Source organism: Zalophus californianus, chromosome 5 (assembly GCF_009762305.2).
Source record: "Zalophus californianus isolate mZalCal1 chromosome 5, mZalCal1.pri.v2, whole genome shotgun sequence".
Classification (NCBI taxonomy): domain Eukaryota; kingdom Metazoa; phylum Chordata; class Mammalia; order Carnivora; family Otariidae; genus Zalophus; species Zalophus californianus.
In genome coordinates, this window is record NC_045599.1 from 143,379,680 (window position 1) to 143,394,205 (window position 14,526).

The 14,526-nt window shown below is 39.1% G+C and overlaps 1 protein-coding gene across 1 annotated transcript in view; it reads left to right on the top strand.

Moving 5' to 3' along the window:
• Positions 1–14,526, top strand: part of LOC118356970 — a 98,206-nt gene that overhangs the window by 14,969 nt on the left and 68,711 nt on the right. The window contains exon 3 of the mRNA XM_035727536.1: positions 1,581–1,801. Coding sequence (XP_035583429.1) covers positions 1,581–1,801 — 221 coding nt within the window. The remainder of the gene's footprint in view (positions 1–1,580; positions 1,802–14,526) is intronic.

Genomic DNA, 14,526 nt, shown 5'->3' on the forward strand with positions numbered 1-14,526 from the left:
TGGGTGAGGCAGTCATCCAAGGGCAAACCACTGCCGTTGTGTGCAGGTGTAGGTCATTAGTAAGAGCATACTCCAAGGCTGATAAAGGATCCCAGAGGATCTGGGCAGAAACTGCTGCAATTAGTTTATGCATTTCATTCCTTCTTGAATAATAAAGGCATTTAAGACTCTCCCTGGCTGAGAACCACTGAGATAAATAAAATATATTATTAAAAAAACACTATGAGGTCTTTCTGTTTATTTTTAACTGTCTTCCTTAGGTTTTGATGTTTGGTATTCTCATTTCTTTTAAGTCCTGAATGCTTGAGCACTTCCTGTAAGCCAGACATTCTGTGAAACACTTTCTCTCCATTATCTTGTGTAACCCCCACAGTAGCTCATGAGGTAAATACTATTCTCATTTGCATTCTTCATTTGAGAACACTGAGGCAGGCAGGAGGTGTTGGATTGGAGCCTGAATGTGAATTCAGGCATTCTGATTCCAGAGTCTTCCTCTCTTTCAGCCTTGACCATAGGAGTTACTCTCAGGTTCTCTGTGGAAATGTCCTTTGTCTAGTCCAATCTTATGCCTGTATTTTAGGTTCTCTTTGTGGGGCTTTGTCATCAGTTTGATTCCATCAGTTTGATTCCATCAGTTTGAGAAATCTTTCTTTGTTTTGGTTTGCCAGGAAAGCCCTCTCTAACTCAGCTTTAATTTAGTCTCTGTTGTGTTTTATTTCAGTCACATCAGTGGAATATTGATTTCAAAGAGAGGTGAAAGCTTGTGATCTGTCAGCTCTCTGGAACTGGAAGTTCCCTTTTTTTTTCCTTTCAAAATATTTGAATTAAATACTCCCTTTAGTTTTTGGTGGTACTGAACATTGTGTAGGAGACTTTCTCCTTGTGTGCTGTTTGAAACCTGGTTTCACCAAAATTTTTATTAAATTCCAGAAAGGCTTACATCTGGCCTTACTTATTATTGGTTGCAACTTCCAAAAGTCAGTATTTCAGTTTCTGTCTTGGCAACATTCATCTCAAAACAAAAACTCATCTTTTTTTTATTTTTAATTTTTTATTGTTATGTTAATCACCATATATTACATCATTAGTTTTTGATGTAGTGTTCCATGATTCATTGTTTGCTTATAACACCCAGTGCTCCATGCAGAACGTGCCCTCTTTAATACCCATCACCAGGCTAACCCATCCCCCCACCCCCATCCCCTCTAGAACCCTCCGTTTGTTTCTCGGAGTCCATGGTCTCTCATGGTTCGTCTCCCCCTCTGATTTACCCCCCTTCATTCTTCCCCTCCTGCTATCTTCTTTTTTTTATATGTTAAAACAAACAAACAAACAAAAAAACCCCAAAACTCAACTTTGAAGTAATTAGTGATCTAGAAAACACTATTATGCCCAAATAGGACACATTGTAGAAAGCAGCCCATTATGAAAAGTGGCAAATCTTTCTGCGTTGTGAAGAACAAGCCCTTAATTTCATTGTTTATAAATCTTTTGGTCAATCAGGATTATCCCTATTGTTGCTATTGTTGTTTAAACAAGGTGTGCTGCTTTGCTACTGAGACGGTGATTGCTACTTACAGAACGCGAACGAGATGCCACAGAAGAGTCCTGCTTACAGAACGCGAACGAGATGCCACAGAAAAGAGTCCTGCTTACAGAACACGAACGAGATGCCACAGAAAAGAGTCCTACTTACAGAACGCGAACGAGATGCCACAGAAAAGAGTCCTACTTACAGAATGCGAACGAGATACCACAGCAAGTCTCCCTGGCCTATAGCTGTACTTTTCTGCTTTAACCGGTTTGCTTGATTATTAACCAGTTATTCACATTTTCTTCAACCTCTAATCTTAAGAATTTTTTTAGCACTATGCAGGGGGCACCTGGGTGTCACTGTTGGTTAAGTTTCTGATTCTTAGTTCCTGCTCAGGTCATGATCTCAGGGTTGTGGGATCTAGCCCCGCATGGGGCTCTGCACTCAGCATGGAGTCTGCTTCAGATCCTCTCCCTCTCCTCCCCCTCCCCCCTCACATGCATACGTGCTGTCCATCTCCCTCTAAAATAAATACATAAAATCTTAAAAAAATAATTTTTAAGCACTATGCATCTCCCAAAATATTGTCACAAGTTTATATTGCCCATCCTTTTCCATGGAGGCCGCTTTCATATAAAAGAAGATCTTGTGCTTTATCCTGCCGTCATTTTAGTGGCAATACCTGATTTTACAAAATGCTCTATTACTCTTAGATTTGGTTAAAAATATTTTGGGAAATAGAATTTTTCTTGAATGTGTAAGCTCTTAAATGGTTTACAGACTTTTTTTTTTTTTTTTTTTTTGCCTCCATCCCTACAAAAAGAAAAAAATTATCTTTCTGGTGAAAACCTGGTGAAAATAATCCAAATCTAGACTGACATTTAACCGAGACCTCAGCAAAGTATGGGTGCACCACTATGGCTAAAGATTTCTTCACTTTTTTCTTCCGACTTTTGGGTGTTTGACTGCAAATTTCTTCTACTGTAGATTTTCCTTCTGCAATATTAATAGCTACAGCAGGTTGCTGTCTTCCCACTGCAGGGATTTGGCACCAAAAAGAGCTGTGATGGCAGATGTACTCTCTCCTCTCCTCACATAGAGTTATTCCACTTTTTTCATGAAAAAAAAGTTCTAGGATTCAAAATTAAAGAAGGTATGGGTTTTGAAGAACAAAGCTCATACCAGCTGCTTAGCGACAACTCACCATTCTTTATAATAATACTAATGGAAAGGATCAATACTCTATTTAATACTGCTACTAATAAATAATCATGTTGCTTTCCATTTGGAGAATGTGAACGTGGGAAGACTGCCATTCCCGCTCCGCTCTTTGGTGCTTGAGTCTTCTCTGTAACGTTATTGTCACTGGCACTTTACAAGCCAGGTGCATCAGCTGGAAGTCTGTAAGGAACAGAATTCTGCTCAGTTTGATCAACTAGAGAGATCTTAATGAGAACGGTAGAGTCCTGGCAAAGTTAAGAAAACCAAAAGAGGATTTGGGGCACCCAGGGGCTGGCAGAGGGAGAATTATGAAGGACAAACGGAGGGAAGAATCTTTCTGGAGTCCTGTAAGAACTAGAGCAGTGGAGAAAGCCTTGGTGTTGAGAGAATGCTGCCACTGACGGAACCCCAGAATGGAAGCAGGGAAAGGACAGAGAAGAGATGCACCAGCCCCTGTCTTTCCGCTTCCCTCTCCTGCTGGTGCCCCCCACTGGCTAAGAAGCAGAGAGCAAAGGAACCCTGATGATGGAGTCTTTAAGGATCAGACGTCTGGAGCTGAAAGCCAGCAGCCAAAGGAAGAGAAAGAAGGGGAGATGGGGGAGGGGGAGGGCAAGTGGAGGCTCAGCAGCACACAGGGTAGTATTTTAGGTGCTTTAAATTAAGTTCCCTCTGTCATTTATCCCCAGAACAACCTGGCAGGTTCTGTTGCCATTTATAAATGAAGGAAGTAGAGATCAGACCCCTTCAAATGTGTTCAAGATACATGGGTAAGCAAGAGTGGAGCTGGAATGCATACCTAGATTTGTATATCCTCAAAGATGATGTTTTTAGACTCTGCGTAACACTGACTTTAATACATTTTAACATGGGACCATACCATTTGCTGCTGTAAATTATTCAGCATAAATAATTGCCTTTGAGATAAAAATCAGACTCTCTCGCTTGGCATGGAAGGACCTTCAGTATCTGGCCCGTTTCTTCTTTCCTTAGCCTCATTTTTCCCCTCATCCCAGCACATGAATCTGCTGGACAAATAATGAAAGGTGACCCTCAGGGGACAAGAGAAGGTAGGACAAGTTTTCAGTTATCTGGATAGTGAGTAGGGAGTGAGAGACAAAAACACCCCCAACATATAACCTGGGAGATATTGGGGGGAGAAAAAGGCACAAATGTGCAATAAAAAAGTCTCTGAAGCTTAGTTAATAGCCCTAGGACAGACGTTTGATTATCTTCCTTTCTTGCTGCTTTGTGTGCCTCCACTTCAAAAGGGAGAAGAAAATGAGAGGCACTGAGTGAAGAGGTGAAAGATGGAAGATGGAATAGGACAGTGGATTAGGAAGATAGACATGGACCGATGAGAAAAGCAAAACTGGGTGCCAGGAAGGGCAGTCGTGAAGGAGGCGCTCAGAGGGGGAGAAGCTGCTGCGCTGGGGGAGGTTGGGTGGCAGAGGGAGGAGGGGGTTCCATCGGTCTCCCTGCTTCTTTTTCTTACTTAACTGAGCCGCGGTCCCCTTGGAGTTTCCATGGCGTCTTAGAGGCTAAATGGGCTGGAATAAAAGCTGTGGAGTGTTATGTAAATGAGACCAGCCGGCAAAAAGACCCGGTGAGAAGGCAGAACATTTCTTGGAATACACATTGATGCAGCAATGAACAGAAAGATTGAATGAAAATAGCCAGTTATGCTATGGTTAAAAGGCCTATTAGGTGTTACAAAATTTGGCTACTTAAATCTGCTTTGGTTTCATGATTTCCCTAGGGAAATTAAAAATTAATGTTGTGAATATCAAGGTAAAAAAGAAGTAAAACTATGAAATTTTCCAAGTGTCTTCAAGTGTTGGGAACATTTTGTTATGTAGAATTAGTGAGGAGCTTTGCTTGACTAATAATGTGAGAACAGTAACAGCATATTTGGCATATGTGGGTTTAAAAATATTATTCATAGGTAGCATATGTCACGGGGGACTTCAGAATATGAAATAAAAATTTAAAATTGTGGCAGAATTTGAAGGAATTAAGATTTTCATTTAAACATGTAAACACCCCCATTCTTTTTCCCTAGTTATAGCATAAGGAGATTTGGTGTAATTATAGTCTGGTGCTGTTGTGGAAGAAAGAAAAAATTAACAGACCTTTTTTTTCTCCCCCCCCTAAGAAGAGATGGAAACATCTAGAAAGCTTGAGAGCTACTTTATGTGCCAGCAGTAATAGCATATGTAAGTTTAAATAAAGTATTGAAAGCAACTTTTGCCCTCTAGTGATAAAGGATTTTGCTATGCACTTCAGTGTGGTATTTAAGTTTTCATTTGGCAGTAGATGGAAAATCTCTCTTTTCCACAGTGTATAAAGCTTTGACAATTGTTCTTCAGAGGTTGCATTGTAGATTAGGAATTAGAATCTCAGGAATCTGGACTGGAGGAGGCCGTATGCCAGAACCTAAACTGCAAAGACCAGTTTTTTAAAGTATATTAACAGTAGATTTGGAGTCAGCACTTAAACTTGTTTTGAAGAGTGGTAAAATTGAATCCTAGGCCGTCCTATTTACCTCCTTTTGTGTGGAAATGGATACTAGAAGATTGTTGGGTCTTTTGGTTTGTTTTTGTTTTACCACTACATTATCAACAGTTTTCTTGAAAGAAAGTAGGTGGCTACAAAATGGTATATTCGTTAATTATTTGCATGATATTATTATTGTTTTCCCATTTAATAGCATTTACCCATATCCCGAGCAAATAGCGTGCATGAAAATCAAGGGGTTATTTTAGAATGGAAAAATACATCAGAATATAGGAATATTGGAAATATTAACTATTATTTCTTTTCCCTGGGCAATTCCTGATTGCTAAGGGTAAGCCTGTAAGAGGTGGGCTTTGGACAAACAGGATGGGCTTGTTTTCCCTTTTCTGCATTAACAGAGCCCAAGTCTAGATTTGAGTGTGAAGGTTGAATTGTACCGTAGCTGGTAGTATCTCCCAAGGATCCAAAAGAGAGATAGTTATGCAAGAGCAATATCACATCCAAGACAATATGAGCAATGATGATTTAAAATGAGGTGATTTCTTCAAATATTTGAGAAGCAATCAAGCAGTTTTGGTCTATTTCTATATTGTACTTATTTTCTCACACAGGCATCAACTTTACTAGACCATAAGCTTTTGGAAGTCAGAGCCTATGTCTTATTCATTTTTGCATCTGTAGCTCTTAGCCCAATTCCTGACACATGTGTGCACTTAATACAATTATTAGATAAAATAATGCCTGGTCATAGAGAAAAGGAAGCATGGAAATAAAACTGAGTGACACACTATATGTTCTTGTTCACATGTGAGATCTCCACCTCCTGAAAAGATAATTTCACCCACTACATCACGAGAGGGTAGCATCGTCTCCCTGCTAACCATCAGGCATAAGTTTGGTTTCCAGGAACTCCTGGGCACCTAGGGCAGTCCTAGAGGGAGATGGTAGATGGAGTCCCGCAAAGGCAGATGGTAGAAATAGTGGAAGTCATATGTAATTGAGTGGACTAACTCATGTCTCCGGTGTGAGACTAGCTCCAGAAATCCTTGGGAGTGAAACTTCAAGGGGGTTGGGATATCTGGATTATTGATATCAAGTTAATTCCTTTGTGCTATTGGATTGTGAGATCTAGGAAAACTTCCCAATACTTCATAATAGATTTGTTATTACTTCCTAAGGGCTAGACCTCACCCATGGCATCAATTCAGAGAAACTTTCAAAGGGCACATAAGATTTTTCTTTTAAACAACAGGTTAAGCCTACATTATAAAGAATTAATATGGGGGGCACCTGGGTGGCTCAGTTGATTAAGCATTTGATTTCCACTGGGGTCCTGATCTTGGGGTTCTGGGGTCACACCCTGAATCAGGCTCCCTGCCCAGAGGGGAGTCTGCTTCTCTCTCTCCCTCTCCATCTGCCCCTACCCCCACTCATTCTCTCTCTCTCAAAAATAAAATCTTAAAAAAATTAATATGGTTACCGTATATTGATATTGACTAGGCTTATCTGCTCCTAATTATAGAATCCTAGCTTCTGATTTGCTTAGCCTCATTGACCTGGGGACGAAGAGCCTTGTTAATGAGGATGGTTCTCATCATAAAATCCCTGATGTTCTTGCCATAGCATCTGTTTTTCTTAAACAATTGTTGTTTCTTAACACTCGTGTCACTAATTGCAATGTTGAAGGTTAATAACATTTACATGCATTAGTTGATTCACATTTATTTGTATGCAAACTGTTGATAGAAAACATTAATAGAAGAGTACAGGAGATTTTTTTTATTTAAGAAAATCTGGTCTGTGTACATGAAATTTATAAAATAAGTGATTGCTGAGTAATTGATTATAAGAAGATTCTCCATGATAATTTAAATATTGATTACCAAATATATTAGAAATACAATTAAAAAACTTTTATAGCATTTTCTACAAAAATAACCTCAACCTTATGGAGGTAGCCAAAGATAGATCAAGAACAATGTTAAAAAGCATGTAAAATATGGAGGAATATTTTAAAAATATGTAAAGAAATAATATATCTTCTATTACAAAGGCACAACATTTTCTCAACTCTAAAATGTTATCTACAATTTAATTAGGGCACTTTGAAAAAACAGAAATACTACCGTAAAGATATACATGTAATGTGTTATGCAATCAGAAACAGGCAAGTGTGTAAATATGCACTTATTAGAAATTGTGGAGAAGTAAATGGAGATTTCTTCTGTATCCTGGAGGGAAAGACTAGATATAATGATGATATTAATTTTTTTTCAAAATTAATCTTAAAAAGCAATGATATAGAGATAAAGACTAAGGATATTTGCATGGAATCTGACAAACTAATGCTAAAGTTTATTGTAAACAATAGCCAAGAAAATTTGGAAATCCTGGGGGGTGGGGAGGATGCCCTAACAGATTATATTTTAAAGGTAGATTTTCAAAAAAACAATAGATAGTCACATAGATTAAAGAAAACAAAGAAATGTGTGTGTGTGTTTGGAATATGGCAATTTTGTATATAAAATTGATATTTCAAGTCAGCAGAGAAAATTCAAATTATTTAATAAGTGGTTTAAGATAGCTAGGCACTTATTAGGAAAGAAATTAAGCTATTATATCACAGATATTTACATATTAATTTCAAATAAACGTATAAAATGTAAAAAATGAAATTATAAGTATTCTAAAAGAAAATGTAGACAGATGAATTTATAAGCTTAGGTTGTGGAAGTCCTTCGTAAACATGACTGAATGCCAGAAAGATAAAACGGAGAGGACAAATTGATTTAATTATATAAAAATTAAAAACTTGCCTACAGAAAAGACATCATAAACAAAGTTAAAAGATTAACATTAGGATGAGACAAAATACATGCAATATACAGCACAGATAAAGATTAATATTCTTCATAAATTGTTCCTACATATAGGAAAATGAGAACAGAATGCAAATAATACATTGTGTAAGAATCACAAATGGCCAGAAAGTAAATGAAAAGAATACCAAACTCATTACTAACCAGAGAATTACAAATTAATGCAATTAAATTCTATCTTTACTTTCCCTTTTGGCTTTTCAGGATACAAAAGATTAAAAACCCTAATCACACATAGTACGGATGTGGAAAAATGGGACATTGTACTGCTTGTTAGTGTTTCAAAATCTGCTTCTGGAAATATGTTCCGTGTAAATGCTTGCTGTCTTGTGGTTCCCCTCTGGAAGGCCATGTTCAACCATCCACCCAAATTTGTTTCAGATGTCTAGATGCCACACATGTACTGAGAGACTTATTACTCACATAATCAGGCTTTCTAGGGACAGCAGGGTAGACTCCCAAGCAAGTCTGAAATGGATTGAGAGAGCAGTGAAGTCAGTGGCTAGGGATTTTTATTGTAGTTAGTGGGTGGGACTGGGGAGAGGGTGCTTGTGTGGGAGACAGAAGGTACATGGTCTTTTTTTTTTTTTGAGATTTATTTATTTATTTGAGAGAGAGTGAGAATATGGAGCGGGAGGGGCAGAGGGAGAGGAAGAGAATCTCAAGCTGACTCTCCGCTGAGTGCAGAGCCCCACCTGGGGCTTGATCTCACACCCCTGAGATCATGACTTGGGCAGAAACCAAAGGTTGGACTCTCAGTCGACTGCACCACCCAGGCGCCCTGAAGCGTGATCTTTACTATTACCTTCCCCAGAGAAGAGGGTGATGTGAGGCTTTAAAGCCGTCAGCAGTCAAACATCAAAAAGTGGAGTCAGACTCTTCATTATACTTGCACATACACTCATATATACATTTACCAGGACATTCATTATCATATAATAATTCAAACACAACAACACAGTAAGTGCTGGACCATGCCTATTATGGAATACTATGCTGTAAGAAAAAATATATAATGGAGTACGTCTGTGAGTCCTGACATGGGAAGATGTCCACGATATATTATCCAGTTAAAAAATACATAAATATAGGCATATGCGTATAGTATGATCCTTTTTATGCAAAAAATGAAAATACAGTTTTTAAGATGATTTTTTATTTATGATTAATGTAAAACCAGGATTACTTGGGGGCCTGCTTAGGGTTGGTGTCTGACTTAAACACGAAACCCAGCATGCAAAATAATTAAATAATTTATATCTTCACCATCACCATTGGAGGGAAAAAACAAAACACAAGAGAGCAGATGGAGATGAGGACATGGATGATACATTCACAGCATTCAGTAACAATAGAGCAAAATTTTGGAAATCTTTGCAGTCCTTTACCTACCAATTTTTTCCTCACATTGCAGGGACTTTCTGATCTTTTCTCCTGTCTCCTTCTCCTGTTCCTCCAGCATACCCACAGCACAGTGAAGCTAGCTAGCCAAACTCATTTAAATCTCTCTAGGAGCTTCTCATTTTTGTATGTATTATTTCCTTTCTCCCTTCAGAAGCTCACTTCTCTTCCTTACGTGAAAAATCCACCTCCCTCTCTGACGTCTCCCTCACTCACTCGTGACTCCTACCACCCAGACATAACTACCATGATGTTTTATATTTCTAAACAAGATAGTTTGCAGAGGGAGAAGCAGGGTCTCCCCTGAGCAGGGAGCCTGACGCAGGGCTCGATCCCGGGACTTGGGGATCATGACCTGAGCTGAAGGCAGACACTTAACTGACTGAGCCACCCAGGCACCCCATAGAATATATATTTGTAATATGGTTTCCATTTTATGTTTTGCATTTTTGACTTAACATTATCGTATTTTTCTCTATATCATTCAGTAGCTGGCCCTAATTGAAAACAAGTTGTGTGACTGTATTATCATAACTATATTATCATGCTGTAACCATAATCAGAAGAGAAGACTTAGTCAAACAGAAATTTAAATTAACTTGCCCAAAGTTGGGAAGTTGCTGAGTGGAGGAGCCACAGCTGACCTCATGTAATCTGCCTTTAGGACAAGGTCAGAACCCCTGTGCTCTACTCTTCCCTGGGGGCAAGTTCCTATTGAGAAAATTCTCCATTTGTGTTTGGGAATTACTTTAGGGATTTTTTTAGAGAGTGTTACAAAATGTTTCTGTTACTCCTGACACCCCTCAGTTATAATTGCACCCCTGCCTTAGGGCACCCACTGGCAGTGACATGTGGCCAATGTCTTTTGGCTGTTATGGTCTACAAGACAGTGCATAGTGGGGCACTGGCTGACCTACTTTGTGCAAGACTCTGGAATTAGTATGGGGAATTCTTCTTGGGTCATAACAAGAAATCTCAGTTCACATCGCTGATGAGAAGTATGAATACTAATCCCAGATGTGTGCTCTTCCAAGGGAGATTTGTTTTTATTGTCATTACTTTGTTTTTGTTTTTAAATATAACCGTTTTACCATTTTTTATACAACTCAACAGGCACAGGTCATTATTTGGAAAATATTAAATGCTGTAAAATGCTTATACCACACTCTCCTTTATTTGTCCTTTGTTATGTATTTAATGAGTTATACTCATGGGATAGTATTTACTTATGCACATACAGGAAAACCAAAGTAGCTCTTTGTAAAGACTGATAATTTTTATGTACAGACATGATTTTTGTTCCCCAAATTAATTAAAAACATGCACACACAATTTTTTGTTCCTAGTTTTCATAATTGTTGTATACTATAGTACAGTTGTAGCTAACAACGAACCAAACTTTCCATTATAGCATTGTTTTTCTAAGGGTATAACTCAGTTTGTCAAATTTCCCTCCAAGGCCGAAATGTAACTTATTGTACAAGCTATTAAGCCCAGGAGCAATTTTTTTGGAAAACATTAGTTTGACCATTTTTTTAAGCTCCAAGAGGGAAAAATAAATATGAAGGACTTTTTTTTATTGCTTTTCTTTTACAGCTTTAAAGAATGGCTTTGTTACATTGTATGATTTATGCATCCATGTAGAGAACAAAAACAAGAAATTCTTTTTAACAAACAACCTTGTCTTTTCTTTTTTTTTTTTTAAAGATTTTATTTATTCATGAGAGACAGAGAGAGAGAGAGAGAGAGAGAGAGGCAGAGGGAGAAGCAGCTCCCAAGGAGCAGGGAGCCTGATGTGGGACTCGATCCCAGGACCCTGGGATCATGACCTGAGCCGAAGGCAGACGCTTAACCATCTGAGCCACCCAGGCGCCCACAACTTTGTCTTTTCTGAAATAAAATACAATGGAGGAAATCCATCCGTAGTTGATAGCTAGAATCTTTTATTTGAATGCAGCCAGAGAGCACTAATTTTATCATAGGATTTAAACCTTTATTGGAGCAAATCACAGAGAGTTCAAGGGGTAACTAATATTTATTACCTGCGATGAATTACCATGTTAGGCATAGGCAGAAAGACCTTTGATATCTGGGACTGAATGCAGCTAAGAAAATGACAATTCATATTTCAAGACACTTTTGTTTGTGTTAATTTGCCAACCTGTTTTTTTTAAATTAATTATTTTTCTGATGTAGTGTTCCATGATTCATTGTTTGCGTATAACACCCAGTGCTCCACGCAGAACGTGCCCTCTTTAATACCCATCACCGGGCTAACCCATACCCCCAGCCCCTCCCCTCTAGAACCCTCCGTTTGTTTCTCAGAGTCCATAGTCTCTCATGGTTCGTCTCCCCCCTCAGATTCCCCCCTTCATTTTTCCCTTCCTGCTATCTTCTTCTTCTTCCTTTTTTTTTTAAACATATAATGTATTATTTGTTTCAGAGGTACAGGTCTGTGATTCATCAGTCTTACACAGTTCACAGCGCTCACCATAGCACATACCCTCCCCAATGTCCATCACCCAGCCACCCCATCCCTCCCACCCCCCGACCACTCCAGCAACTCTCAGTTGTTCCTGAGATTAAGAATTCCTCATATCAGTGAGGTCATATGATACGTGTCTTTCTCTGATTGACTTATTTCGCTTATTAGCATAGTACCCTCTAGTTCTGTCCATGTCGTCACAAATGGCAAGATTTCGTTTTTTTTTTTTTTTTGATGGCTGCATAATATTCCATTGTGTATATATACCACATCTTCTTTATCCATTCATCTGTTGGTGGACATCTTGGCTCTTTCCACAGTTTGGCTATTGTGGACATTGCTGCTATAAACATCGGGGTCCACGTACCCGTTTGGACCCCTACATTTGTATCTTTGTGGTAAATACCCAGTAGCGCAATTGCTGGATTGTATGGTAGCTCTATTTTCAACTGTTTGAGGAACCTCCACACTGTTTTCCAGAGTGGCTGCACCAGCTTGCATTCCCACCACCAGTGTAGGAGGGTTCCCCTTTCTCCGCATCCCCGCCAACATCTGTCGTTTCCTGACTTGTTCATTTTAGCCATTCTGACGGTGTGAGGTTGCCAACCTGTTTTTATATGTATTAACTTCGGGCAGAGATTGCTTAGATGACATGGACTCAGGACAGTGCTCCGTTCTTTTCTCAAGTTAGACATAAGGATCACTTAAGGACTACTTAATACCTTGTGGGTTTCATTTAATTTTGTCCATCGGATAGTACCCTTAAGCTGAATTAATCAAAAGATTCTTTAAAGACTAGAACTGGTAAGCGTAAAAATCTAAGTTATGCATATTCACTTTCTTGGTTTAATCAGCTCCATGAAGGGATCACTTCTAAACTTAGGGTCGTTTGATTCTGAACATGGTGAGTTTTTCCTTCTCTTTTTATCCCATTTGTGCAAAGAAATAATTACCAAGAAACAAAGTAAGAAAGGAAGAAAGGGCAGTGTCTGTTCCAGTCTGAACACTCTAAACAAGATTTCCCATTTATTTCTCGTTCACACTGGTGTACAACCTTGACTTAATTGTCAGAGCAGTGGAGAACAAAGTGAAGCCTGAGAGAAGAAGGGCTCTGGAGAGGCAGGGACCGTGTCGCTGATTTGGGTTGAGTGGTTGCCATTAAACGGCAGTTGTGTCATTTTGGGCAGTCTAAAAGCTCTCAGAGTACACCGGGACAAAGATAAGGGGCAAAGGGGAAGGGACAGGAGGGGAATAAGGACTGTGTAGAGTGAAAGGGGCGTTAAGACCCTTCAGCTTTCTTCCCTCCTTCCCTCCTTTCTTAATCCCTCCCTCCGTTCCTTTCTTTGTTCTCCGAAGTAGTCTGCCTCTTCCTGTCAGAGAAAGCCAGGATGTCTTTGGCTGTTCAGCTTTAGGAATGGAGCAAATTAGACTTTGATCTGGGGCCTATTTTACTGTTTGTATCTCTGCTTATACCTGAAAACATTGAACTGATTTCTTAAGGTTCTTCTGTTTCTGAATGTACTTTATTAGTAGAATTTGTAATATACAAATAATATTTCTACTTTTTTAGACTTGTTTTGTAGAGATACTGGTTTGAGAAGAGAGGAGTGTAGTTTTTCAATAACAAATACAAATATCAGTATCTCTTCTTTCATTCACTCATCAATTAACTTACTAAACAGACATTTATTGAGTGCTTAACTATGTTTCAGCCACTGCCTTAGGCTCTGCAGATTCAGCAGTGATACTGTGTATGTAACATTTTAACTGTCTCATTGTTTCTGCAGGGGAAAGGTTGATATAATGGGCATTTTTCTGTTAGGCATTCTTTGTATCAAAAAACAGTGTTAGTCATTCCTGCTCAGTGAACTCAGGAGGGTCAAGCTATGTTTATTGTGAGGATACATGTGGCAGTGAAGGAAGCTGGGATGCTCCAGGAATCCAAGTACAGAAACCTTGTTTCTTAGCCTAATAGAAGCTGGAGCTGAAAGTGAGGCAGCTCTAGACTTTACTGATCTCCATACCGATGTTCCGTCATTAATGTGCTCTACTGGTCTGCACTTCTTTGTCCGTGTTCTTCTTCCTTGGCATCAGCATCTTCTCTATCCCCCAACACCATAGGGCTTTGTAGCTTCCTTATTACTTTTGATTTCCCACGTACTTCCAACTTTAGCTCTTACTGCTTACTATTTGATTTATTTATTTCCAAGGCAGAATATCTGGCTAGCTCAGCTAAGTCTAGCAGTACTCTGCTTGGGAAGGGCAATGTGGAGTAGGCTCAGTCATAGGTCCTCTGAGCCCCACTGCCTTTGGCCCAATCATGTCTTTGACACTGGGGGGTGGAAGCAAGGGCTCATTCTGTGACAGAACAGGTGTGTCTAAGGTTATTCCTCAGCAGGGCAACCTTGGGAAGGGTCTGGAGCACACTAGTCGTGTAATTGTTGAATAAAAAATATAAGATTTTTGTCGACATTGGAATAGATAGGAAATAA